Here is a 26,563-nt window from a genome sequence, read left to right as displayed (position 1 = left end):
AGCAGATGGCAGTAAAAAGCTCCTATCAGTATGGAGAGTTTAAAGATGTGACCGACTCTTCCCATCCCCCCAACCCTTAGGAATCTTACGTCTGGAAGATGTACCAAGAGAGATGTTGGGATTTCTTCCCTGCTGGCGATTGTTTCCGTAAGCAGTATGAGGACCAGCTTAGCTGAGACACCCCCAGCTGGCCCTTCACCCCCACCTCAAGTGCCTTACTCTCACAGCTAGCCCCTTAGCCCCCAAACCCCTCCCCCAAGGCGGCTGGGGGAGATGTGACCATGTGCCGGAGAAATAAAGTCTGTGCTCCACCCCTGACATCATTGTGTTGGATTGTTAACACTTGTGGGGTGGGTGGGCATCCAAGAATTCTGTCCTCCCCACCTCCTATAAAAACAAGATGACAGCAGAGGCTGAAGTCATGTTTATTGGGAGACAGGAGCATGTCATGACCACTAATGTGTGTCTGTTGGGGAGGGGGGTGCAGGGACTCGTTCCTAACGCCCCCCTCGGGCCTCATTCCTGGATGTAGAGGTTGCTGGGGGCAGTAGGGTCATCTGCTGGGCGTGTCTCCACTACCACAGGCCTGGGGCAGGAAGAGAGAAGTCAGTTCATTCGTTCATTTGTTCATTCATTCACAGAGGAGTTAACAGAGGCTGAGCAAGCACAATGCTGGGCATGAGCAGACTCCCTGACCTTGAGGAGCTCAACCTAGAGCAGGAATCAGTGAATCAGTGTTACATGAGTACAAAGAATCATGGGGCACTTAGCAGGGAAACCTAGCCTAAGGGGTCAGCCAAGGTGCCCCCCCAAAATGGATAGTGGGAGCCTGGAAGAGTTCAGGAGGGAACTTGGTGAAAGGGCAGGGAAGAGTGTTCCAGGCAGAGAGAAAAGCCTGTGAAAAGGCCTTGAGTTGGAAGAGAGCCTGGAGCATGCTTGCAGAAGTCATGGTCTTGTGGGCTGTGGCCAGGACTAGGTATTTATCGAGGTCATAGAAGGATTTTAAACAGGGAGAGTGACACAAACAGATTCGGATTTTAAAAGACCCCTGTGGCATGTCAAAAGGTCACGGAAGATCCTTGAAGGAGCTCTTACTGGGTAACTATGGGAGTATTTGTGCCTCAAAATAAATATAGTAATAGATTATAACCCATATGATATAATGCAAATCCATGAGACTATGCTGAAATACATACATACATAAATGGTGGAGAAGAGATGCTCTTCCCTACAGTAAATGCTGACTAATAAATAAAGAAGGAATGATATAAGTAGAAAACCACCATTTAGTAACCATCCTAATAATAGATTCAGGCAAAAATCAACAGATGCTAACACTAGTGGGTGAAAGTCTGATGAGAAACAGTATATTTACAGTGTCAATAAATCACTCAAAAAGATATGTATTAATACAAAGGAATGAAGAGTAGCTTTATAGTGGAGAAACCTGGCAGACTCCACTCTAATAAAATGATCAAAGATAACATCACCAGTAATGGCACAAACTGACACATGCCTCCAGACAGTGAATTACTGAGGACACACCATACCTTTTGTGGTATTTATGCCCCAAATGCTTGACCTGAAAACCTCAAACCCAACTGAGGGACATTCTGTATGACAAGTTTCCTGTACTCTTCAAAAGTGTCAAAAGTCATGAAAAACCAAGGAAGTCTTTAGAATTGTCCAACGCTAAATATTAAAGAAACATGACTCCTAAAAGCAACTCATTATCTTGGAATGTATCCTGGACCAGAGAAAAAAATATTATTTTTTGGTTATAATGAATATCACTGGGACAACTGGTGAGCCTTGAATGGGTGTGTGGTTAGAAGGTCGTGCTCTTGGTGTTACTGATTTTGACAGCTGAATTGTGGTTTGTAAGAGTATGTTCTTGCTTTGATTTAGGAAACACTGAAGTATTTAGGGGTAAATGGGCATCATGTCTGCAATTCACACCCAAATAGAAAAAATATAGATAGATAGATGATAGATAGATAGATATAGATAGATAGATAGATAGATGATATATAGATAGATAGATAGATAGATAGATAATAGATAGATGATAGATTAGATAGATAGATAGATAGATAGATAGATAGATAGATAGATAGATAGATAGATAGATAGATAGATAGATGAAAGAAGGGTAAAGCAGATGTGGTTTAAAAATAAGTTAACAACTGGGGAATTTGGGTGAAGGGGATAGAAGAATTTTTAAATTTATTTTTGCAACTCTTCTGGGAGAGCAAAGTTATGACAAAATAAAAAGTTAAAATAAAAATAAAAAATAAAAATACCCCTTGGCTGCTGTGTAGGGAATGGACTATGGTGGCAGAGATGGAAGCAGGATTATCTGGTGAGAGAATGTCCAGGCCAAAGATAGAGGTGAGTGGGGACATCTAAGGATGTCCTCTCTACATCAGAAGCCCCCTGCTCAGGTCGTCTGTCCCCTTCCCCAAGTCCATACCTGGGGGAGCCAAGCAGACGGAAGGTGAGGGTGGGGTCTCTCAGCTCCTGCAGCAGCTGGGAAAAAGGTATGTGTGTCAGTATCTAGAAGATTCCTCCCCTTTCCCTTAAAGAGAGCAGGTGGATGTCTCTGAACTTCCAGCTTCAGGTCCAAAAATAATCATTCTTGCTAACACCACTCATTAGCTGTGGGACCTCAGGCAAGTTATTTAAATACGTAAAGGCAGAATCTGATATGCAGGGTTCTATGAGCTAAGCATCGTTTTTGGCTTCATTTTCCAGATAAGGAAAATAAGGCCTGGGGTCATTTGCCTAAGGTCACTCAGCTGGATTCCAATCCAGGCAGTGTGTTCCATGCTTTTAACCACCCATATATCTCTACAGTGACCCCAGTGGCCAGCCAGTGGCCTGGGATGAGCTCTGAACCCAAGGGACCCTGCGGTAGACAAGGGGGCCTGTCTGAACTGCGACTGGAGGAAGCTCCTCCAGAACTTCACACCCTGACTCAGTTCTCCCAGTGCATCTGATGGAGATAAGGGAGGTGGGAAAGGCAGGTCTGTGGGTATTGGGATAGAGGGGCTTACCTGCTCGGAGCCTGGAGCCCACACCTGCACTCCATGCTTCCAGAAGGCCTGGAGCCGACCCCCCACCATAGCTGGAAGGAAAGCAGCGACTATTACCCATGGTATCCCTTGAGCCTCCACTCTGGACCCCGGGCACTCCCATCCTGCACATACCCACGGCCTCCACCGCTTCAGTCATAGGGATCTCCGGAGTTCGAAGCCCCCGGACAGGGGCACCCTCTGGGGTCACCAGCCTCAGAGACCCTTAGAAGGGGGTAGAGAGACTTTAAGAGCGCGGTTTAGAAGGTTACTGAGGAACTGGATAATAAAATCAGTGTGAGAAGCAAAACCGTTCGGAGGCTAGGCCTGGAGGGGCTCAGCATTTCTGAGATCCCAGGTGTGGGGCTGGGGATGGCGGGTGGGGAAGAGATCCAGGAGCCGTTGGGGAAAGAGAGGGAGGAGGGTCCTCACCGTCCATCAACACCATCACCTTGTCTTCCTCTACTTGGGTCACCTGTACTGGTCCCTTGTGCTCTGAGAAGAGAGGAATCAAGGACCAATCCCCCCTCGTTCCAACTTCCTCCGCTGGGCACCTTCGTTCCAACTTCCTCCGCTGGGCAAGCCAGCAGGCTACACCCGGCTCACCGATCGCGGCCCCCCCGCAGACTTCAGTTTCATCGATTGTGTATTCCCGCCCTTTCCCCGCCACTCCTCCCAGGTTCAACTCCTTTCCCAATTACCGCTCAGGCTAAGCAACATCCAGCCGCCCAGTCACCCCCCTCCCCACTCACCTGTGCTCATCTCGCCCAGCCAGCAGGAGAGCGCGCCGAAGCGCACGGTGTGGAAGAGCACCGACTTGGCAGGACGTCCGGGACTCACGCCGATGCACACTGCAGGCAGCTCGGAGCCTGGCCCGGTCAGCAGCGCGAAGACTGGCAGAGGCGTCGGTAGCGGGAACAGTACCTGCTGCGGGCCGCACAGGCAGGGACGGGTTCAGGAGAGGGGCCTTGGAGGAGAGCAGGCCTGGGGCTACCAAGTATTTTCTGGGCCCTCAGTCTTGGGAGGTGCCTTCTAGAATTGTCATGGAGTCAATCCTCAGATGGCTTAGGTGGTGCTACCTTAGAAACTGACGGGTGAGGCCGCATAGTGGGTGTGGCTTCCTTTGGGGGCGTGCCGCCTTGGTGACAAAAAGGCAGCCCTCCACCCCGAGGGACGTGACCTGAATGCAGCAGCAAAGTCTCCTTAGAGAGTCCAAGGACCTGAATGGGGTCACCTTAGAGACCCGGCGAACAGGGCATAGAGCCTGAAGAACAATTGGCCGCTGTGAAGGGCGGAGCTTAAGGATCTGAAGGGCCTAAGAAGGGTCAGCCTTCGGCACCGAACCGCAGGTGGGAGGGACCTTGTGGAGAGTGAGGCGGGGCCTCGGGTGGAAGAGGGGCTTCCTGGAGTTCTCAACCCAAGCAGAGTGCGAGGCCCTAGTCCGGCAACTTCACAGTTTCCAGCATTCACAGGACCCCTACCCGGACCAGCAGGAACTTGTTCATGGGCTGGTACCACTGAAGCAGGACCACGGACGTCTCCAATGCCCCGCACAGGAACGGACCCCCGGAGTTCGCGCCCTCCGCTGTGCGGGCGGGTAAGGATGGGTCATGGGTCAGTCCTCTTTCCCCTTCCCTGCTCTCCCGAAAGGCCACACATGTTTCCCCGGTTTCCAGGCACCCTGCCTTAACTCTGACAACCTCTCAAGTGGACGTAGTCCAAGCCCCGCCCCTGGCCCAGCCCCACCCCCTTTCTGAACGCGCTTCCTTCGGGTTCTCTCTCACCCACGCAGCACGCCCGGCAGCCTTTGGTGTCCTGGATCTTGGTGGAGACCATGTTCTTCCTGCAGAAGAAGGTAGGTAAGAATGGGAGGAGGGACAGCAGAAAGGGGGGATTACTGGGGTCTGTGGTGCCATCAGGGACTAGTACCTTGCTAGTAGCCGGTGTGGGCTAATATGAGCGATGGGGCTTCCTGCTCTGGTCTCTTTCCGTTCCAGTAGGCCCAGGATGCTATGAGAATACAGGTGGGGCGTCTTTCCTGCAGTGTGTATGTATATGGCGGGGAAAGCAGGCAGTTAGTTAAAGGACACTGGACAGTCCCTCCTTTACTTTATCCCCTCACTTGACACCGTGGTTTGAAACTCCTAAGCCTTTAAGTTTTGAGAACTTAACTCATTTTTCATTCAACTATTTTAAATGCCCACGGGAGGCCAAGCACCATGCTTGGCTGTGGTAAACAGCAGAGTAAAATAAATCCATTCCCTACCCTAGTAGTGCTTGTAGCCTTATGAGAAACTATGGACACCTAACCAGTCAGATGAAATTACACACATTTCAGAGTTTAAGAAGAAACCTATCTAGAAATTCTTCTAAAGTTTGTCATCACAGATATGACATTAACTAGCTCATGAATCCTGTTTGGCTTGGTGTTTCCCCATAAATTAGAAATTATTTTATGTAAAATCTTTATAAAGCAATGACACAAAATTTTAATCTATAACTTGCTCACTCTATTTTAGTTAAGTGTGGAATAAATTCTAATTCTCATCTGGACACCAAAGAAACATAAAGACTAATCATAGAAATTGCCTCAAAACTGACTCTAGTGGTGGGGACTGTTGAGAGCCCCACTTTACAGATGGGAAAACTGAGGCTAAGGGAGCAAGTCCCATAGTGGAAGAGTAGCTGGGATTTGAACTGTGGACTCTGTGAAGGAGGGGGCCTGAGTTTTTCTTCAGCTGTGCCCATGTACCTCTCTACCCCCTTATGCTGGACCCCTTATCTTCTGACCTCCAGCCCACCCGCCCACCTTGTAGCCAGACCTGAGAGAGACATGAGGACATTGTTGATGGAGTACACCCAGGTAGTCCGGCTAGGGAAGAGCTGTAAAGAATGGGGGAGATGGCTCCTGTAAGACCCCAGCGACCCCCAACTCCAAGCCTGCGCTTGGCCCACCCCGGGTACTGTCCCTTACCATCTCCAGTGTGGCCTCCTGATCATTCCGGTTCAAGATGAAAATGCCTTCCTCTGCCCCCAGGAGCAGGTGCTGGTCTGGGGAGACAGACATGAGGTGCTGGGACCTGCCTCATCCTGGGAAACCTCCCAGAGCCCCCCCCCCCACCACCATCTGACCCCAAACAGTTTCCCCCAGCCCTCTGCCTCCCTTCTCTAACTCCCACATGGACACTCCCAGCCTCTGTTTCCTCGAATCTTAACTCAAACCCTGACCCAGTCCCTGGAGCTTGTCTTTGTCTCACCTACCTCTGACTCCCCACATTCTGGTGGTTCTTCCATCTCTGACCTGAAATTCCTGGCCGTCTGTCCCCTTAAGTCTGACTTCGACATTAGACATGCCTTCTCAAATAGCCCTCTAAGTTCTGTCCCTCTTTCTCCCTAGTTCTGGTCTTCAAATACTAATCTTATCTCAGTATTGAAACTCAGCCCCCTCCTCCACCAAATATGGCTTTTTCTGTCCAGAATGACCCCTCCAAACTCTAATGCTGTTTCTTTAACATTTACCCCTCAGTGACCTTGTTGCTGCATCTTTGATCCTCAAACTCTGTCCCTTTCTGCTACATTCTAATCTCAAACTCCTGACCCACGAACGCTGATCCTAGTCTCTCTAACCATGAACCTCCAACTGAGGTTAAACTGAGGGTGGCCTAAATGTCACCCACCTTGTACTCCAAACGCTGACTTTTCTGCTATATGTGACACTCCTGGCTCCCAAACTCTAATTTTCGTAGTTTTCACCCTCTTCATCCTACCCATCTTTGATCCCCAAACCACAACTGAAACTCTGGGCTCTGGCCCTGCCTCAGCTCTGCCACTCCCCATCCTATTAACCTGAGTCCCTCCCCAGTCCCTGCATTTGCCCCTTCCATGAAGGTCCCTCCCCATCCCCCCATACTCTCCATGACCCTCCTGAGAGCCCACCCTTGGTGGAGGGGTGTGTCCAGGCGGCTGTGCTGTGGATCCGGAGGGGGCAGCCATTGAACAACTTTACAAGAAGGGCACATCCCTAGGCAGGTCATGGCAGGCAGAGCAGCAGAGTCAGCAAAAGGGAGGGGACAGGAAAGTGCAATGGTTAGGGCTGTGCAGCACGTGTGCCAGGGTTCAAATCCTGTCTACCTCTCTCAAAGATTTGACCCTCACAAGCTACGTATCCCTCTCTGCCCCAGTTTCCCCACCTGTAAAACAGGGAAACATATTTGAAGGCTTATGCTGCATAAAGACATAAGATCAGTGCCTGGCACAGAAGACCTGCTCAACACATGTTATCTGTTATGACTATTAGTCTTCCCACCCGAACCCCCACCAGGCATCCTCAGCAAAGTTGGCCTCACCTTTCTCTTCATCTTTTCCTTCTTGGGGGGCAACAGTGGGGGCTGGTCATGTTCCCGGAGGGCTGGGTTCCAGAGTGAGGGCTCTGAGATGGGGTGGGGAGAAATCAGCCCCCAAAGGCCCCCCACTCCTGCCTAATGCCCCCCCTGGCCCCCCCATATCAGCCTACCCCCATTACCTGAATGGGCAGTTAGGTGGGGGCTTCGGGTGGCTGGGGGAGGCCCAAGATGGGGAGTGCGGGGAGGAGGACCGCTGGCACACCGAACAAGCACCCCTGGGCTCAGCTGCCCCTCATCCCCAGGCCCCCCAGGCCCCTCATCCGATGGAGAACGGAATTTGGGCTTTGGAGATAGAAAAGGAGTGTGGGGAAATACATTAGATGATCTGAGAGGGAGGGCACCCTGCAATGCCAACCCTCCTCCCTCTGGCAGAACTGACAGCTGATCGCGGCTCTGATCTCCTCACAAGGTCCTGTAAGCACTCCAGACATCAACTCTGACCCACTCTCCAAGACATCAACACAGTTTAGCAACTAAAGAGTTAATGCTGGCTGCAGCAGGGGGTTCCCAGGACCAGCTACTGACCAGTGTCCAGCAGGCTAAAATTTGGAATCCCACCCTCAGGTTTGGGGAGACCACGTCCAGATCCCAATATGCTCATCATCCTGGTCTCCCACCCCTGGAGTCTAGTATCCCAGCATCTAGGTACCCGGGCCTCCTGGCCCAGGGCCTTACCTTGGGGGGCAGTGGAGGAGGTCTGTCCTCTGCAAGGGTGGGGCTGAAAGACAAAGATGGCGTAAACAGGTGCGGGTGTGGAGAATGTGAGCTGGGCAAGGTGGGGTGGCTCGGGGCTGGAGGTCTGAGGTCAGGGGCTGACTTGGCCTGGGCTGGGGCTGAGACTAAAGGACTAGTAACCATGGTGGTAACAGTAACAGCAACTCTTGGTTGCTTCTGTCACCTAATGACACAGATGACACGAGATCCTAAGGGTCAGGCTCTCACTTGGCGCTGGCTGTCAGCCCATCGCAGGTGCCACGGAGAGAGTGGATGGGTGGGCCCTGACGCTGGCAGGGGCCTGGGGGACGGGGGCCTGGCTGACTGCTGGGACTGGGGTTGAAGGTCTGGGGTGGGGGAAGTTCCCAGGGACCAAGGCTCAGTCTGAGGTTGGGTGAGAAGATGAAAGATGAAGTGGGGGTGCTGAGGGTGAAGGCTGCAGGTGCAGTGTGGGGTTGGAACAACACCTGGGAGGAACTGGGAGCTAGGATGTGGTGAGAGTCCAGGGCTGAGCTGGGGTAGGGCTGGGGTTAGGGGTCTGAGGTGAAGGAAGGTGAAGGGTTGCAGTGAGGTGAGGAAGGAGAGTGGGGGCTGGTCTGGGGTCAGGAGTTGGGGGTGAAGGAAGGTGGGGGCTGCACTGAGGGTCCAGTCAGTTGTCAGGGATGCATGGCGGAAGGAAAGTAGGAGCTGAGGTTGGAGTTGGGGTGAAAGGCAGGCAGTGGCTGTAGGGTGGGGGGGGGCTGGGTGAGGGTCTGTGGAGGTGGGGACCGAGCCTCTCTTACATGTCCACGTCGTCATAGTCGTCATCAGACTCTGAGAGGTGCCCCCTGAGGAGTGACAGGCATGGGCCTCAGGCAGGTCACCCACATGCCCCAGCCCCCTCCCCTCCCACCCTGAGGGGCTCTGACCTGGGACTGCTGCTCCTGAAGTCTCCAGGGGGCTGTAAATGGACCTGTGGGACAGTAAAGGGTCAGTGGTGGCCTAGGGGAAGGGGAGGGTGCATGAGGCCAGCAGGGGGAGGCACTCACTGTGTCAGGTGTGGGTCTGGACTCCATTGCTCTGAGCTTCCTAAATTCCATGTGCCGTCCTGGCAGGGGGTAAGAGAGAAGGTAATGCACAGTGAGCTAGGGAGAGGGATTTGGGGACAGAAAGACTAGAGTTTGGGGCTTTGGGGGTCAGGATCTTAGGACTGGAACTGTCCCTTAGGGAGAAGAATCTTGGTTTACAGGGATCTCATTTGGGGGTCAGGATTTGGGATCAGGGAGGTGGGGGCTCAAAGTTGTAGAGTGTTTTCAGGTTCTATTTGGTTATTGGGGGATCTGACAGATTTCTGAGGTTTCTCTGGGGGTCCTGCTGGTCATGGAGTCTGTCTGCAGATCAGAGAGGTGGAGAATTTCTAGAGCCATTTTGTGGGTCAAAAGGTTCTCTGGGGTTCCTTGTGGGGTCAGATGGTGGTCAGGGTCTCTGAGGATATGTCTGGAAGTGATGAGGGTCTTTGGGGTCTACTGTGAGGCCAGATGGTGATGAGTGTGTCTGCTGGTCTGCTGGGCAGTTGAAGGGGGTCTTTTGCATCTACCATAGGTTCAGGTGTCCCAACCTTGTGGATTCTCTACTCACGACAGCAATCTGCGTCTGGGATCCCCAGAGAGCTGGACCGATGGGTGGATCTGATCCGCCGAGGGATGGCAGGGGGTGGCTGGGACAGAGCAGCAGCTGCGTCAGGATCATAGCCCTCTAGCGCCCTACCACCCCGTGGGCCCGGCCCAGAGCCCTCAGCTCCCCATACCCTCTGTGCCCCCAGCCCTGTGCCCAGCCCACCATCTTCCCTCCCTTTGGCCCCTCCAAGAGAGGCAGCAGGAAGGCACTCCAGGCAGGGGCACAGCCTGAGCAAAGGCCAGGAGGTCCCAATGCTTTGGTCTGCCAGGGTGCCCCTCACCTCGGGCTCCTCATCTTCTGTCTCGCCAACGGGGGCCCCCTTCCCTGGATTCCTCAGTTTGTCAAGAAGATCTAGGATCAGGCTTCTACTTAGCCTGGGCTGGGACACCAGTTGGTGCTGGGGGAGGGGAGGAGGGTGTCAGCAGACAGAGGTCTGATGGAGGGAGAGGTTGGGACAGGGGGTCATGGAAGGGCATCTGGTGGGGAAGATGCTGATGGAGGGAGAAGGCGGGGGGCTCCAGGGAGCTGAGCCTGGGGAGTTCTGAGGAGCTTGAAGGGATTAGAATAATTTAGGGTTCCTGGCAGGGGTCCTAGAGAATTCCAGAGATGTCTTAGAGGACACTGGGGTTCACCCGGAATTCCAGAGTACACCCAGGAATGGGTCTTGAGGCCCTTGGGGACTGTGAGTTTTAACAGCTCGGTATCATGGAAAAAGGTCTGGGATTCAATTTGGAGTGCCTGGGGAGGAATCCTGGGAATTCTGGGGGTCAGAATTTGGGGAGGGCTTCTCAGGAAGGTTTACACTGAGCATCTTGGTAGCGCTGGGTCGTTTCTTGGGGCTCTTAGTGAGGGTGACTTTGACAAAGTTGTGGAAGGCAGCCGACCTTGGGAAGAAGAAGCCATGTTCTGGGGTGAGGGGACCCAAGACCTCCCCACCAGACCTTCTGCGCTGCCTCCCTCCCTCCCATCATTCTCTCCTACCATTTGCCTTTTTCCTTTAGCCGAGGCGGCTGGTAGCCACTCTTGGTCATGAGGAAGAGAACTCTAGAAGAGTAAGGAGAGAACGCGGGATTCAGACTTCCAGCGGGGGGTCAGACCTCATGGCTCAAAGGGTTCCCAGGGGCACTGAGGTCCGCAGAGAACTGAGTGAGGGGCAGAGAGAGTGAGGTTTAGGTTTCACGGTGCATGGGGATGCCATGACCACCATGTTATAGAGCTACAGCAGCTGCAGAGCTCTGGAAGATCAAGGTGGGGGTCCCTGACCTGGGGTCTGTGGAAGGGAAGACTGAAGAAAAGGCTTTCTGGGTTGAGGGGATCTGTTGGTGGGGTGGGGGGATGTCTCGGATTGGGCTCTGCGGAAGGATGATCTCCCGTAACGGGTCTTGATGTAGAGAAGCAAGCAGGCTGGGGGTGGTGTCCAGGGTCAGGGCTGGGGCGGGGGGGTTGGGCCCAGGGGACCTGCCACACGTGCCTACCTGAGAGGGTGCACATCAAAGAGTGGTGGCTGCAGCTCAGCTAATTCTATGGCTGTGATGCCCAGTGACCAGATGTCACACAGCTCATTGTATCCCCCCTTCAAGGCCACGGCTGCCACTTCCGGAGCCATCCTGGGGGCAGAGACCCTCAGAGAGCCACGGGTGATACAAGGAGGGGGAGGGGAGACCCCTTGGGGTGGAGGGTGGAAGGTGGAGAGAGACAGAGAGGCAGACAGCCAGATGCAGAGAGAAACATAAAGATGAAGAGATGTGGAAATAAAGACAGATACAGAGAGGTAAATACAGAGATGGACTGAAAGACACAGAGACAGAGAGTGAGAAAGACAGGAACAAAGAGACAGAGACAGCCACAGACTGAGACAGAAGGAGAAGGCGGAAATACACAGAGGGAGAAGACAGAGATCCAGATAAAAATCGACAGGAACACAGAGAGAAATGGGTGAAGGGGGCACAGGGAGACTTAGGCAAATGGGAGCCTTGAGAGCCAAAGACAGAATGTTCAACAGAGAAAGGCTGGGGCAAAGAAAGGAGGCAGGATGGAGACTCCCAGAGAAGCAGGGCTGGGAACACTGCTGCCCTTGTCGCACCCTTAGCTGCCCACCAGGCACCCCTCACCAGTAGGGCGTCCCAATGAAGGAGAGGCGTCGAGCCAGTGTTGCCCCAATTTGGGCCGAGATACCAAAGTCAGCTGGAGGGAGAGGGAAAGACGTGTTGACCTGGGGTCCCTTGTCCCCTCGGGACCCCAGCCAGTCCCTGCCCCCTCCTGCCAGTCACACTCACCCAGTCTGACCTCCCCAGCATCGTTGATGAGGATATTGGCCCCCTGGACAGGAGGGAATTAGAGACTGTCAGAGACCACTCTCCAAGGCCACAGCTGCCTCCGCCGTGCAGTTCAACTCCACCCTGACCCCTCCAAACACCACTCTTGTCTCCTGGGCCCCCACCAACCAAGGCCACCTTTCTGCCCCCAGACCACCTTGATGTCCCGATGTATCTTCTTCTGTAAGTGCAGATAGGCCAGTCCCTGGGGAGGAGGGCGGACATGGGGGCTGTGAGTACTTGGGGATTGGAGCAGGGCCCTGCCCCCTCCCAGGCCCACCAGGCCTCTCCTCACCTGGAGCACTTCTCGGCAGACATAGCTAATCTGGAGCTCTGACAGGGGGCCTGTCACTGCAAAGGGCACCCCAGTGACATTGGATGGGAATCAGGGAGCTCTTGGCCCCCATCCACATGGGCTAAGAGGGTCCCGTGTTGGGGAGGGGGAAACAGGATGCGACAAGTGGGAGGGAGAGGCAGAAGGGTCAGAGACCCACAGAGGCAGCCATACAGAGGAGGCAGTGATGAGGGGAACCTGAGGCCAGAGGGAGACAAAATCACTGGACAGTATTTACTGCTTGTCTCCTGTGTGCTAGGTCCCGTGGTAGTCACTGGGGATACAGTGTGGACAAAAGAGACAGATCCCCATCCTCACGGAGAGAACATTCCAGTGGGGCAGGGGGATGGCAAGGAAGATAAGTAAACACACAGTATGTGAGGTGCTAATAAACAATAATGAGATAAAGCAAGAAGACAACAGGAAATGTGTGTGGGAAGGGATATGACGTTTGACTCAGATGGTCAGTCTGAGAAGGTGACAAGGGGCAAAGATGTGAGCAGTCCACTTGGTGGGGGAACAAGAAGAGAAGCAAGCGTACAGGCTGGGAAGGGGGAGAGTGCCTGGTGGGCTCGGACCGCAGCGGAGTGGGGGCGAGGAGAGGGGTAGGAGGTGAAGTCGGTCAGCTTGCGGAGCAGGTGCAGATCAGACTTGTGGGCCACGTGGGCCACCATGAGGAGCTTGGGTTTCTCTTCAGAGGGAAATGGAAGCCAGGGCTCTGAGCAGGGGGTGGTGTGACTTTGTAAGAGGAGGAAAGGCAGAGAGACACCAAGAGAGAGGCAATGAGAAAGAGAAACAAAGAGAAGCTGGAACAGATCTAAACTGAGACAAAGAGTTGGTAAGAGACCAAAAAGTGGGAAGACAGTTTGAGAAAGAAACACAGAGGGGTGGAGGGGAGCAATAGAAACAACAGATAGAGAGAGGTGGTCTGACAGACTGGCTGCGTGAGTCACTTCCTGCCTGTGGGCCTCAGTTTCCCCCGAAAGACTTCATTACGAAGTTCTTCCTTTCCTGACATTTGAGGTCTTGGGCTGGAGGGAGACCGGAGATGGGGAGATGGTGGAAGACAAAGATGGGCATCAGAGATTGAGAAATGATCAGAGGCCCACCACACCCGCACGCTCAGATTCTCCAGGAGTGAATAGCAGCCCGGGAGAACCAGAAATTCATTCACTCATTCAATTACAATGTGGGCACCTACTGAAAATGGGCCAGAAAGGCAGAAATACTCAAATACAGGAATGGGCCTTGGTGAAAAAATGCCGCAGAAGAAGATGGGGAGGAGGAAGTAGAGGGGACCTGCTGCACGTAGAAAGATGGGGGCTGGACTGTCAAGTCCTGGAAGGCAGGGCCCGGTACCAGCTCTGCCAGCACAGGATCCCCAGTTTCATCCAGGCCAGGCCCAGGCCCAAGGGAGGAGCTCATGGCATGAAATATGGACCAGAAGGGCAGTCCCAGGAGACGCAAACACAGAAACAGGAGAGATAGACTGGAGGGGTGGGGCAGCCTGGATCCCCGGGCCCCTCCTCTCACCTTGATAGATGTCCTGGAGAGAACCAGCCCCACAGAATTCCATGCAGATCCAGAGCTTCTGCAGCCTACGACAGTTCAAGAGTAATACTACTAACAATAGTAACAGCAATAAATTGTTATTTATAGGACAGCCCCTCGCTCACTGTCTTGTGGTAGTTCAGCAAGAACTTTAATGTAACCACGGAAATCTCTTTCTCTCCCATTGCCCTCCAGAGTGAGACCACCCACTTCCATTTTGACAGATGGGGAAGTTGAGGATCAGAGAGAAAATGCATATTCAGGGTCAACTGGACTCAAACCCAGGTCTTTGGGCTCTTGACTCAGGGCACCCTCTGCTATCACATGCTAATGGAGGAGACAAGACAGAGATCTCCCAGGGTGTGGAGGTTCAGAGGGGACAGAGTGGCCCAGGGTGCCAGGTCTGGGAGACAGAGGTCATTATTGGGGCATCTGGGATATTAAGGGGCCAGGGAATTAAGGAGCAGAAAGTAAAACTGCAGGACTCTAAGGGCAGGATGATGAAGGATTAGGAGACTTGGTTTCAGATTTAGTTACCAGGAAGGGATCAATTTTAGGTATCCCTGGTCAGAAGTGGGAGTTCTGGATTGACAGTTTCATTAGGGGCTGCTCTGGTCAGATATGCAGGACTTTGGACTGGGGATCAAGCTAAGGGTGCCCCACTTAAAACTGGGGATCCAGGATTGGAGGTCAGGCTAGGGGATGCCCTGGTCAGGGACGAGAGTTCTGGGCTAAGAGCTGGGCTGGGTCCCAGGGCGGGTCTAAGGCTCCTTACCAGAGGTAACTTCCATGGTAGGCCACGATGTTGGAGTGCCGGCAAGTTTTCAAGATGAGGATTTCCTTCTGAAGTGTGGAAACATCGTCGTCTGTGAGGAGGGGAAGGAAAGGAAAGGCGGCTGCATGGAGGGAGGGAGGCAGGGGTGGGGGTATGGGGAAGGAGCTCCAGTGTCCTCTCCTCACCAGGCTCCATCTTCACCATCTTCAATGCCACCAGGTCCCCCGTCACCTTGTCTCGAGCCTTGTAAAGGGGAAGTTGGCAGTCAGGCAGGCTCCATTCGTCTGAGTTCTTCCTCAGCATCCCTGAGCCCAAGCCAAGGCCTGGAACCCTCTCTCATCCTCTTCCCTTCTTGGGCCTCACCCCAAGGGTCCCCAGTTTGAGGGTGATGAACAAGGAGTGGGGTCCTCACCTTAAAGACTTCCCCATAGGTGCCGCCACCCAGCCGCTGCAGCAGGTCATAGTGGTCCCGGGGGTCCCTATTAAAGATGTCGGGGTCCACGAGGTCCATCCCTGGGGGCCAGAGCTGGGCCTGTGCCCAGGGGCCAACAGGGCCTCAGGGCTCGAGTGCTGGCGCCTCCCTTCTTCCCCACAAGCCCTGCACCCGCCTTGCCTTGCCTCCACCGGCTGTGGCCTCCCCCCTCCCCAGTCTCGCTTCCTGCCCCAACACAGGGCTGTGCAGCCAGCTCCACCCCCTGTCCCCTGGGCCCAGAGAGCCTGTGAGGGGTTCTCAGGGGACCTCTGTACACCTCCAGGACCCAGGACTGAATGTAAACCAGATGCAAACTATCTTATTGTGACCTGGGGAGGTGCCCTAGCACTCCATCCCCCATTCTGGGAGGTGACTAAAAACCACAGTTGCACCCCTGCTGAATGCTTGAGGGTTTGGCCGCAACACGGAGACAGAGAAGTTAAGAGACCATCATGCAATGTGCATGCCTGTTCCCTGGGACACAGACATGCACTTAGTGGCATCACACATGTGGGTCCACCCAGAGCGTATACCTCCATACATGACACATGCCTGTGCAGTCACACCTGTAGTGTGCAGAATCCATACATTACTCATGGCAGCACACATGGGGCGCTCGCCTTCAGCCGCAAGACTGGAGCCTAGTGGGTGACTGGGCAGTACCCGGCGGGGTCCAGGAACCCCTCACTCCAGCTCCTGACCAGCAGAGCGCAAAATCTTTGCGGACCCTATCCCCGGAGTTGGGTGGAGCGTGGAGACAGGGTCTAGGCTTGAAACTGCGGAGTTCACTATCATGCCTGGGACAAAGGGGACCTCAGAAAGCACATCCCTCGGGATTAGGCCATGGCCCATAGGGAAGGCTACTACATGCATTCCATCCGTGTTTTGAATTCGCTGCCGCGCGCAAACCAACCGGCACGCAAGCCGCTAGGAATCAGTCTCCCTCCGGAAGGATTCGCGCGCACCGCCGGGGAACTAGAGCTGCGTGCGTAAAACCCGGGGAAACCTCAGCCCCGCCTCCTCGTCCTGAGATAGCGCCTGCGCACTAGGTTAGACTAAGCTTTTTCTCACGCCATCGGTCCAGTTCGGGCGGAGCGTATGCGCACGCGCCAACTGCGCCCGCCGGGAAGAAGTCACGGGGCAGCCGCCGCAAGAGTTTTCACCTTCACTGCCTCCCGGGCTAGAGAGAAAACAGTGGCGTAGTTTCCGTTTCCACCTCTTCTTCCGGTCCTTGAGGTCGCCGCGCCGGCTGGGCCTTTTCCTCCAACCCTGGTGTGGACGGCGAAAGAAGTCATGGCGATGTTTGAGCAGATGAGAGCGAACGTGGGCAAGTTGCTCAAGGGTATCGACAGGTCTGAGCCCGGGCGAAGGGAGCGCTTCAGGCCAAGTTGGGTGAGGGGAGGATTTTCTGGAGACAGCAAGGGGTGGTTAGTATTCTAGGCTTGCCGTAGGGTGGGATTTCCCAGTCATTCCGGACCAAAGGCTGCAGAGGCCTAGGGCTGGGAGATGGCCTCGCCTACCTCTCAGTCTACCCCTCTTTAATCCTTAAGGCCCCTCTCTCTTCTCTTCAGCTCTCATTCAGCTCCTCGGTTTTCTCTCTCTGCCTAGACTCTCAGTGTCTCCCAGTGCCTCTTATCACTTTCTTCTTTTCTCTTAATGTTATTCAGTCAACACATATTACTAAAATCTACCCTGTCAGTGGTGGACAATGCTGAGGACCCGAGGTGACCAAAACAGCTACAGACCATGCTTTCGTGGAATTCCCAGTTCACAGCCCAGACAAACCTGATAATAGACAGTGATTGCCTGGAGAGGTCAGGGCCGTGATGGGTGAAGCTAGGCAGGAGAGGATAGGGCTGGACCAGGGTGGGGAGGGAGAGAGGGGATGTTGCAAAGACTTCCAGGAGGTCAAGTATACAGGCTGCATGCGATGACTGACTGGCTGAGAGTTTGGGGAAGCATTCTAGAAAAGATCCGGGGGTCCCATAAGGTTTACAGCTTAGACTCAGGTCTGTGATGTATTGGATAAGCTTTATCAGGGGTTATAGTGCTGACTCAAGACTGGGTAGGGCAAGTGGACCGTGCCAGATTTAGAGAGAAGGGAGGGAGGAGCAGCTTATAATGCACACACTCCCCACTGCCCTCACCCAGTCCCCATAAAGTGACTGGCCTCAGCTCCTGTCTCCTCTCTGCTCGCCCATCTTGATTCTACTTTAGGTACAATCCTGAGAATCTGGCCACCCTGGAACGCTATGTGGAGACACAGGCCAAGGAGAATGCCTATGATCTAGAAGCCAACCTGGCTGTCCTGAAGCTGTGAGTGTTTGCCTCTATCCTCAGCCCTGAGCCAGCAGCTAGGAGGGTACCACTCTCAACCCTGGGTGAGGTGGGCGTTGGAGATAGCTTGCAGGGTGTGACTTCTCTCAGTGTGCAGGACTAGGAAGCCAAGAATTTGGGGCAGGAAAGGGATGGTTTTTAAAAACCCAGTTACAAAACACCTACTGGTTAGTACATAAAATAAATACATAGTTTAACAAGTGATTACAAATGTACAGCCATGTGATCACCATCCATATTATAAAATTGAGTGTTGCTAGTGCCCTAGTCCCTTTGCCTGATATGCCTTGTACCAACTCTGTTGTCCCCCACACCCCTGTAACCACTCTTATGCAGTCATGACCTGGCTTTGCTTGAGTTTCACACATGCATCCTGATTGCCTTAGCTCAGGTTTGCCTGTTTTGAACTTGACTCTAATGTAGTCATACAGCATGAACTCTTCTGCCTCTGGCATCTTCCACTCAGCACTAGGTTTCTGAGATCCATCCATCCTCCGTGTGGCTGGAGTGTGTTTGTTGTCATTGCTGTACAGTGTTCCAGTCTCTGTTCTAATTATCCTGTTGGTAGACCTTTGGGTTCTTAACCTTTTGTGCATTATTGACATGATACCAGCTATGTAATCTCTTCAGACTGCATAGCCTCAGTTTTGACATCTGTAAAATGAAGATAACAACACTTGTACTTGGGGGGAAGCCACTGTGCTCTAAGCTTTATATGTATTAATTTACTTAGACGCTATATTGCCCTTGTGAGGTAGATTCGTTGTGCTTTTTCAAAGGGAGAAAAAGAGAATTTAAGTAGTCCAAGGTCACTTGGCAGGGAAGTTTAAACATAGGCAATCTGGCTCCAGAGCCTTAACCATTACTCCAGACTGCTACTTCTGTTCTCATTTGTGAATCACTTAACAGTGTCTGCCTTCCTGGGTGGTTATGAGAATTAACTGTCCCAGTCTACAGGAGTGTCCCCATCTACAGAGCAGGAAAGTCAGGTCGGGGGTTAAGGTCACACAGCTAGAGACTACTGTGATTGGGGTTAGAGCTGAGGCTGTCCAACTTCCAAGCTCTGGGCCAAGGCAGTGAGCAGCCTGCCTGGCAGCTGGTGAGGCCCAGGGACCTGGAGATGCCACTGTTGTTACATCTTTGTTCTCCTTCTCAGATACCAGTTCAACCCAGCCTTCTTTCAGACCACAGTCACTGCCCAGATCCTGCTAAAGGCCCTCACCAACCTGCCCCACACTGACTTCACGCTGTGCAAGTGCATGATTGACCAAGCACATGTATCCTTCAGCTCCTGGGCCTGGGTTTGTCAGGGGAGGGGCAGGTAGATGAATTCACAGGGAAGTGGTCTGTGAGTTTATCCACAAGGACTGAGTGCTTGCTCTGGGCTTGGTCTGGCACTGGGTGGGGCTGGGGCACTGTGGTGGCTGAGACAGGCTGGTCCCTGCCCTCACGGAGTTCATAGTTGGGCAGACAGGTCGCCTGGAAGTGACAGCCTGGAATAGTCAAGGCTTGGGGTTAGGTGGGTATTAGGGAAAGCTTCCTGGAGGAGGGAACATCTGAAAGATGAGGTGTTAGGTGAAGCAGTAGGGAAGGGTGATCCAGGCAGAGGAAACAGTTTGTAGGGAGGCCAGGAAGAAAAAAGCTTGTTGCCATCTTTCAGAGGCAGTAGAGGAGGTTCAGCATAGCTATTCATCGTACCACAGATTTCAAAGTGGAATTTGGTCAGACTCAAAAAGGGCACTGAGGATCCACAGAAGTCTTCAGACCTGCAGAGTGATACGGGAAAGATTTCTGCTTTGAGAGTTCTGCTTAGAGAAAGATTGCCATGAGAGTTCTAGCTGAGTAAAAACCAGGTGAGAGGCAGGAGCCTAAAGAGCTGGGTGGTGAGGTCACTTTCATTCCATGTATCCTCAGTGCCTGGCAGTGTCTGGTATAGTCCTGGCCTTCAGTGAAAAAATGGTGAGAGAAGGTCAGTGAACTGGCTCCCTCTGCATACACCAACACCCCCACCACCACCTTTTTTCATAGCTGGTCCAGCACTTGGCCAGGTGAGCCCCAGCTTTCTTTTAATCACTTGACAAAGTTGGCAGAGTCCCCATCCATGCTGAGCCCTCTGCTTGTAGTGCTCACACTCCCGAGGCCATCACACTCACATCATTGGTGGCTGAGCTGAGAAGTGGCTTACTCACTGAACCTGCTCTGCCAGGTGTGTCTGTGGGAGTACCCGCTTTCTGAGGCATTGTCCACCTTCACCAGGAGCTTGTTCGGGTGGATTAAAAAAGAAATAGGCATAAGTATGCCACTAAAAGTGCAAAAGCATACGGTGGCAAAAACAAGGCTTCTTTCCCTTCCTGTCCCACAGACAGTCACTCCCAGGAGGCAACAGCTGTTTGCAGTCGTTGGGTACCTTTCCGCAGTTATCCTGTAGCTACTTAAGAACAGGTGTGTGGGTTACAGACATTTACGTCCCACCCGAATGGTAGACTGTCAGTGTGATGGTCTACATCTTGTTTTTTTTTCATAGGACGGTGTGTCTTGTCACGTTCTCCTTATCAGTTCTGTAGGAGTTGACTTGATCCCAGTGTCAGTGAGCTGTCACTGATTTAACTGTTCTCATCATTGGATCGTTGGGGTGTGTCTCACCTTTTGCCATGACAAACCAAACTGCAGTGGGTAGAAGAAGGTGGGCAGGAAGGCTGGTGCAGGCTTAACAGCAGCGTCTTCTGGCTCTGAGGTCATTTTTCTTAACACATCTTCCTCACAGCAAGAAGAACGGCCAATAAGACAGATTTTGTACCTTGGAGACCTGCTGGAGACCTGCCACTTCCAGGCCTTCTGGGTAAGGCAGGGTCCTGGGGCAGGGTGGGTGACAGCAATGCGGAGCAGGCTGCTAGCAGTGATAACCATGCACGTTTATTGGCTGGCTGCGTGGTGATGGGCCCTGTGCTCAGCTCTGTGTGTGATCTCATGGGGTCATTGTTCTCACACACAGCCAGGACTCCCAGGTTGCTTTCTGTGCCCATATGCCGCACATACACCTGTCCTAGCAAGAGTCCTGCATCCTCTAAACGCTTTCTCCCTTTCTTACTTTAACCAGAGCCTGACTCTTCAATTCTTCAGCTTCCAAGTGGGAGGCTGGCCTCCTTGCTTCTCACCGCCACTCACAGACCCATTTCTCTCCCACTCCTGAAAGTCCTGAAGCTCATGTCTTAGCACCTCCTGCCCTATTTTGTTGGTATCAGCCCGCCAGATGACTGCGTGTTTCATGAAGAATTCATGAATTCTTACTGCCCCTCTGTACACGCCTGTCCTCATTCTTGGATGCTTGGAAAGCCAGACCAGTGATCCTTCTATCACCCCAACTTTGTGGCTCCTTGACCTCTTCCCTGCACGTGGTCTCAGCCCCTTCCAGTCATACCCTATACCAATTCTCAGCACGTTGGACCCCTGAGGAGTTAAAAATACTGGTACCTTGAGTCTTGCACTCACACAGTGTGATGCAATTGGTCTGGGTGTGGTTTAAGCTTTGGGATTTTAACCATCATCCAGGTGACTCTGATGCCCAGCTAAGGCTGGGAGCCTCTGCCCTATACTTGTCTTCACCAAAAATTGCCTTTTCTGCCCACCATTTTTATCCTTTGACCGCTTCCTCCTAGTCTCCCAGCTCACCCTGGTGCAGTTTCCAACCTGACATCATGGGGCCTGACTGGCAGCTCCAGTTCTGCTTCCTCCCTTAACATAAGTCTGCGTCTGCATCTGAGATGATGAGCAGAGCTACCGAGAGCCTGTCAGGAGCATGTGACAGCCCAGATCCTCAGCCCCTCCTAGCCTGGGATCTTGCTTCCCTTCCCAGTTCATTCCCTCCCGCTCTCCTGCGCAGCTCTTCACAGCTTCTCATCCCCCTGCCCTCCCTTCTCACTTCAGCTTGTGATCTGGCTGCTGCTTTCATGGGATAACTCATGAGCTCACACACGTTCCTGTCCCTGTTCCTGACATCTGGCAACTTACAGCATGTTTCTGTTTTGGTGGGTGAACTGCCCCTCCTCCCATTTCAGGCCACCCCTCTGATCCCCTTCCCTCTGGCCCATGCAGTTGTGGCACATCCATGGTTCTTCCTACTCTTAGAACAGCAAACTCAGCCTTCTTGGATTATTCCTGCCACCATGGACCATGTATCCCTGCAGTTCTAGCCTAAAAAACAGCTCTCTGTTGACCTCCATTTCCTTGCCTACACTGCCTCCTGCCCCCATTTTCTGCTGCCCTTCAGAGCCATGTCCTGACAGGGGGACTGGTTGCCCCAGTTTGCCCCCTAGTCTTTCCTGGTTTTAAATCCCAGGATGCCCCTCAGGCGAACTGGGGCTGCTGGCCACCCTGCTTCTGGGACAGGCAGCCTTTGCCTGTTCCCAGTCTCCCCCTGCTCACCTGAACCCACTCTATTCAGTCCCTTGAGGCTTTTGTGACCAGCCCTCTGTCCCCAACCCCCAACATACACTGTCCATGGAAGCGCTCTTGTCAACACCCACAGTGGCATCCCCGTTGCCAGGCGCAGTGGGCGGGTCTCAGGCCCCATCTGATGTGCCCTTTCAGCCACCTTGGATGGGGTGGTGCTGCACTGCTCCCTCAAGCTTTACATCACATGGCTTCCGGGACAGCTACTCTCCTGGCTTTCCTCCCGCCTCACTGGCTGCTCCTTCCCATTGTCCTTGCGGGTTCCTCACTTCCCTCACGAATGTTGGAGGGGGCCCTTGCTGGGAAGGTGACATTTGAGCAAAAGGGTGGAGGTGAAGGGGCTAGCCATGGGGGAGGAGAGCTCCAGACCCAAGAACAACCAGTGCAAAGGCCTTGAGGTGGGCGGGTGCCTGGCATGCCTGAGAATCAGTGAGGAGGCCCCCGTGGCTGGAGTGAAGGGTTAAGTGGGAGGAGGTGAAGTGGGAGATAATGCTGGGCCTCGTGGGCCATGATGTAAAAGTTGGCCTTTTCTCTGAGACAGGAGCAAGGGGAGGTAGTTGAGTGCAGTTAGTTCATCTGTATCTGTCCCCTTTCTTAGGATTGTTGTTTCTGCCTGCCAGGTTCTAACCCCAGTTCTGTGATTCTTGGCAAATCACTTAGATGCTCTGAGCCTTAGTCTTTTCACCTCTAGAATGGGCATAAAAACAGTAACTTACATCATAGGGTGGTACACAGAAGAATGGCTGGCATGTGGCATGAACGCTTGGCTGTTAGTTTCTATTAATGTTATTTATTTTCTTGATGTTATTAATATTAGTATTGTTAATATTGTGGGATTAATACTGTGAACACTATCCCTCCCCTCGTAGCAAGCCCTGGATGAAAACATGGACCTCTTGGAAGGTATAACTGGTTTTGAAGACTCTGTCCGGAAATGTGAGTCCTTCTCTGAGCCGAGGCTTCCCAGGGGGAAGGTGTGGAGGGTTACAGCAGGGTCCTGGGGGGTGGTCTTTCACCACCGTTTTTCTGACCTCCGCAGTTATCTGCCATGTTGTGGGCATCACTTACCAGCATATCGATCGCTGGCTGTTGGCCGAGATGCTCGGGGATCTGACTGGTAAGGCCCTCTGTGGGTCCCTAGTGCTAATCTAGGACTTTGGGGGCTGGACCTCAGCTGCTTCTCAGATGGACCAATTCCTGTCTTACCAGGTTGTTACTTAAGGCCCAGCCCAGGGAGGGTATAAGGAATTGGTGTAGAGAAATCCTTTCTTGGGGGAGACCTTATGGCATTCCTTTATTTATCCTGCATGAACTGTTTGAATGCCCACTCTGTGCCAGACACAGCAGTAAATAAAACAGAATGGCTTAAGTCTGTTCTCCTGGAGGTAGCAAAACAGGTAACGAATTATGATGTACATGTCCAGTGGCAGAGTATGTAGGACAGCTCGTAGAGAGGGATTGGGGGTGCTGGGGGGCATGTGGAGGTGAGGTGGCAGTGTTTGAACAGTTACTCAGTGGAGTGAGGTGAGCAGCCGGAGGGCAGAGCAAACCTGAGGCTCCTAAGGCAGAGGTGTGCCTGTCATGTTCACTGAGCTCCCAGGGTGCCTGTGGCTGGAGCAGAGTGAGAGCTGCAAGGTGGTGAGGGAGGGACATCTCAGATACCCTGGGCTCCCTCGACTTTGACCTTTACCCTGAGTGAGATGGAGCCATGGAAGGGTTCTGAGCAGGGAGGGACATGGATCAGATTTATGTTTCTAAAAGATGCCTTCAAAAAGAAAAAAAAATGTTTGTGTATTTGCTCATTTTTGCAAAAATGGAACAGGAAGGAAAATAAAAAGCTGAGGAAAATGGTTACCTCTTGGTGGGGTGACAACAGGGAGGAGAGTGGTAGGTTGAGGGTGAGATTTTTTTGAGTATGTTCTTGGGTGGTGTTGCGTTGTGATCCAGGTATTTCGTGTGTGTGTGTGTGTGTGTGTGTGTTAATTTTTTTTTAATTAAGACTTTTTTTATGGATGGTAACTTTTATGGGACACTTTGTATCAGGCTGTAAACTAAGTGCTTTATATCAGGCAGATGCTTTACTTCTTTAAAAGTGAAATTAAAAGGGGCTGGAAATAACCCTTTAGAATTGAATGTAAAGAGAAGCAAATGGATATCAAATTGATGGTAGTCACACTGAAAAGAATTCAAGTACCACAACACTCTCTGACCACACATTCTTAGCAGCCTATTTTTTAAGGGCAAAAAAGAACTGCAAAGAAATCCTCAAACCTGTTGTCATGGGCTTATTGTTAGTAGTAATGAAGACGCCATGATTTTGAGACCTTTTCATGTAGGTAGTGGGGAAAGTTAGGTAAGTAAATAAATACACTGTTACTTGAAGCAAGATTTGCACTGGTAGTGAAAAAAGATAAATAGAAAATGAAAGAAGATAAATGCCCTGTAATGGTCAGGAGGTTAAAGCTAAAAGGCTCCCTCTGGCTGCCGTTTGGAGACTTACCTTGGAGTTGACATTTCAACAACCCAGGGCGGTTATGTGGTGGTGGTGTTAGGGGCAAATGACCCAACCCGCATTTGAAAATCTATAAATTTTGACTCCCCCAAATAATAGCTTACTGTTGAACTGCCTTACCTAAACAAATAGTCAGTTAACACATACTTAGTTACATGTATTATATACTGTATTCATACAACCAGGTAAGCTAGAGGAAAGAAAATATTACTGAGAAAATCACGAGGAAGTACTTTAACAATACTGCACAGTATTCACTGAAAAAATGCCATGTATAAGTGGACCTGTGTTGTTCAAGGGTCAACTCTATAGAAAGCACGAGGGTGACAGCAGGAGGTCAGTTCAGCTGGATGTACTGGTGGCCTCTGAAGTGGTCTGGCAAGGAGGGTGCCCTGGCCTTTTGTCTTTAGGCCCCCCGTTCCGGGTTGGGGTAGCTGAAGCCTCTGTGCTGCCCGTGTCACCTGCAGAAAGCCAGCTAAAGATGTGGATGAGCAAGTACGGCTGGAGTGCGGATGAGTCAGGCCAGATCTTCATCTGTAGCCAGGAAGAGAGCATTAAGCCCAAGAACATCGTGGAGAAGATCGACTTTGACAGTGAGTGAGGGCTCAAGGCCCCCAGCTGGGGCCAAGGAGGTGCCCTGAAACAGACCAGGCTGGGGCCCCAAAGGACCTAGGTAGATAAGGTTTGGGTCAGGACCAGGAAATTTGCATCTGTCAGACTCCACTGACTTCTGTCTTGGGGCTGCCAGCCCAGGGAGGAATGGCAGGGGTTGCTGGGTTTCTGTCCCTGGGACTCCCCAGAACCTGGAGGGGCCTTGCAGGGTGTCTCCACACCCTTAGTGGTCCCAGGGGCCCTCTGTCCTTGGGGCTCGTGGGGCTTCATCTGCTAAAACACAGCAGAATGCCAGAAAGTGCAGGCTCGGGAGTTGGGTTAGCTGGATGGGGATCTTGGGTCTATGCTTCTTAGCTGGGTAATGGGCAAGTGATTTTACTTCTGTGTGCCTCAGTTTTCCCATCTAAAAAGTGGGGACCACAGCACTAATAATTATTATATTGTGTAGTCTTTACACTTATTAAATTGTTTGGTTCTCACATCAACACTGTAAGATAGGTGCCATTACCGTAAGTTACTGGATAATAGAATACCTATGTCATGGAAGTATGAGTGTGAAGTCAGACATCCCTGTATAATACTTAGCAAAGAGCCAGTCACACAGTTCATTGAATGTTAACCATTGTTGTCACCACCATCCACACACTGAACTAACACAGACTCCACTGATTGCTCAGCCAAGGAGAGTGAACTAGTTAGTGTGCGCTCTCACCTGCTCAGTGTGCAGGGTGTTGGAGTGAGATCTGCGGGACAGGGATGGGCTGCTCCTCTGGGCCCTGGGGTCTCCTATTCACTCTCTTGACTGATTCTGGTGTTTCCAAGATCAATATTTGTAAAGTGACTACTCAGTGCAAACCAGCTAATTTGGTACTTAACTGAGGAAGGAGATTGAGTAGGCAGTCATCTCTGCACGTAGGGACTCCTCTAAATGAGATGTACCCAGTGCGGGGGATTCTCTGAGGACCCCCTCCCGCAGAGGGTCCTGCAGTGAGGAGGTGGAAGTCCAGTGCTAGAGTATCTTGCAAATAGTAATCGTGAATGTTTCAGAATAGTGATGTTAATAGTAACCATCACTTACTTTGTACCACACTGTGTTCTAAGCACAACATTTAATTCTAAGATCTTAGGGTAGATGCTTCATACAGGTGGGAAAACTGATACAAGTAACTTCTAGGCCACTCACCCGGTACAAAGCAGAAAAAATGAATTGTGGGTGCTGGGGTTGGTGGCTGGAGGTTTGTCTCCCATTCTCCCCACATTGACCCTGGACCGCACCCCCTTTCTCTTCTCAACAGGTGTGTCCAGCATCATGGCCTCCTCCCAGTAACTGCAGGAGTTTAATAAAGATTTGTTAATTTA

The 26,563-nt window shown here is 52.2% G+C and overlaps 3 protein-coding genes across 8 annotated transcripts in view; 2 read left to right on the top strand and 1 right to left on the bottom strand.

The window, feature by feature from the left end:
* The window catches only part of RYR1 (ryanodine receptor 1), a 113,022-nt gene extending 112,704 nt beyond the window's left edge, over positions 1 to 318 (top strand). For both annotated transcript variants that reach the window (XM_036876297.2, XM_036876290.2), the window contains one exon: positions 81 to 318. In XM_036876297.2, the coding sequence (XP_036732192.2) occupies positions 81 to 176 (96 nt within the window). In that variant the 3' untranslated portion in view covers positions 177 to 318. The remainder of the gene's footprint in view (positions 1 to 80) is intronic.
* A 91-nt stretch (positions 319 to 409) lies between these two features.
* On the bottom strand, positions 410 to 16,307 carry MAP4K1 (mitogen-activated protein kinase kinase kinase kinase 1). 3 transcript variants are annotated; one of them, XM_057493023.1, is made up of 32 exons: positions 16,204 to 16,307; positions 15,235 to 15,354; positions 15,008 to 15,065; positions 14,823 to 14,913; positions 14,030 to 14,094; positions 12,458 to 12,513; positions 12,320 to 12,367; positions 12,124 to 12,166; positions 11,959 to 12,031; positions 11,323 to 11,454; positions 10,829 to 10,891; positions 10,650 to 10,731; positions 10,128 to 10,244; positions 9,809 to 9,887; positions 9,220 to 9,278; positions 9,100 to 9,143; positions 8,974 to 9,018; positions 8,153 to 8,195; positions 7,597 to 7,759; positions 7,421 to 7,503; positions 7,011 to 7,095; positions 6,049 to 6,125; positions 5,897 to 5,957; positions 5,004 to 5,112; positions 4,859 to 4,917; positions 4,556 to 4,659; positions 3,827 to 4,001; positions 3,507 to 3,569; positions 3,210 to 3,299; positions 3,057 to 3,127; positions 2,474 to 2,529; positions 410 to 586 (listed from the first exon to the last, which is right to left on the bottom strand). In XM_057493023.1, exons 2-32 carry the CDS (start codon positions 15,331 to 15,333, stop codon positions 517 to 519), a joined length of 2,463 nt encoding a protein of 820 aa, XP_057349006.1. In that variant the 5' UTR covers positions 15,334 to 15,354; positions 16,204 to 16,307; the 3' UTR covers positions 410 to 516. The 3 variants fall into 3 exon arrangements, with proteins under 3 accessions (XP_057349006.1, XP_036732204.2, XP_036732195.2); XM_036876309.2 differs by lacking the exon at positions 16,204 to 16,307 and having other exon boundaries at positions 7,421 to 7,482; positions 15,235 to 16,180; XM_036876300.2 differs by lacking the exon at positions 16,204 to 16,307 and having other exon boundaries at positions 15,235 to 16,179.
* On the top strand, positions 4,882 to 26,563 carry EIF3K (eukaryotic translation initiation factor 3 subunit K). Of its 3 annotated transcripts, none has more exons than XM_057493031.1 (8): positions 4,882 to 4,929; positions 17,512 to 17,610; positions 18,788 to 18,908; positions 20,396 to 20,470; positions 22,950 to 23,016; positions 23,120 to 23,197; positions 25,003 to 25,185; positions 26,500 to 26,563. In XM_057493031.1, exons 3-8 carry the CDS (start codon positions 18,891 to 18,893, stop codon positions 26,529 to 26,531), a joined length of 453 nt encoding a protein of 150 aa, XP_057349014.1. In that variant the 5' UTR covers positions 4,882 to 4,929; positions 17,512 to 17,610; positions 18,788 to 18,890; the 3' UTR covers positions 26,532 to 26,563. The 3 variants fall into 3 exon arrangements, with proteins under 3 accessions (XP_057349014.1, XP_036732346.1, XP_036732337.1); XM_036876451.2 differs by lacking the exon at positions 4,882 to 4,929 and adding an exon at positions 16,462 to 16,646 and having other exon boundaries at positions 25,060 to 25,185; XM_036876442.2 differs by lacking the exon at positions 4,882 to 4,929 and adding an exon at positions 16,462 to 16,646.

The sequence above is a fragment of the Manis pentadactyla genome, chromosome 15, assembly GCF_030020395.1.
Source record: "Manis pentadactyla isolate mManPen7 chromosome 15, mManPen7.hap1, whole genome shotgun sequence".
Taxonomy (NCBI): Eukaryota; Metazoa; Chordata; class Mammalia; order Pholidota; family Manidae; genus Manis; species Manis pentadactyla.
The sequence above is the reverse complement of the archived record's forward strand: the minus strand, read 5'-3'. Positions and strand labels throughout refer to the sequence as shown.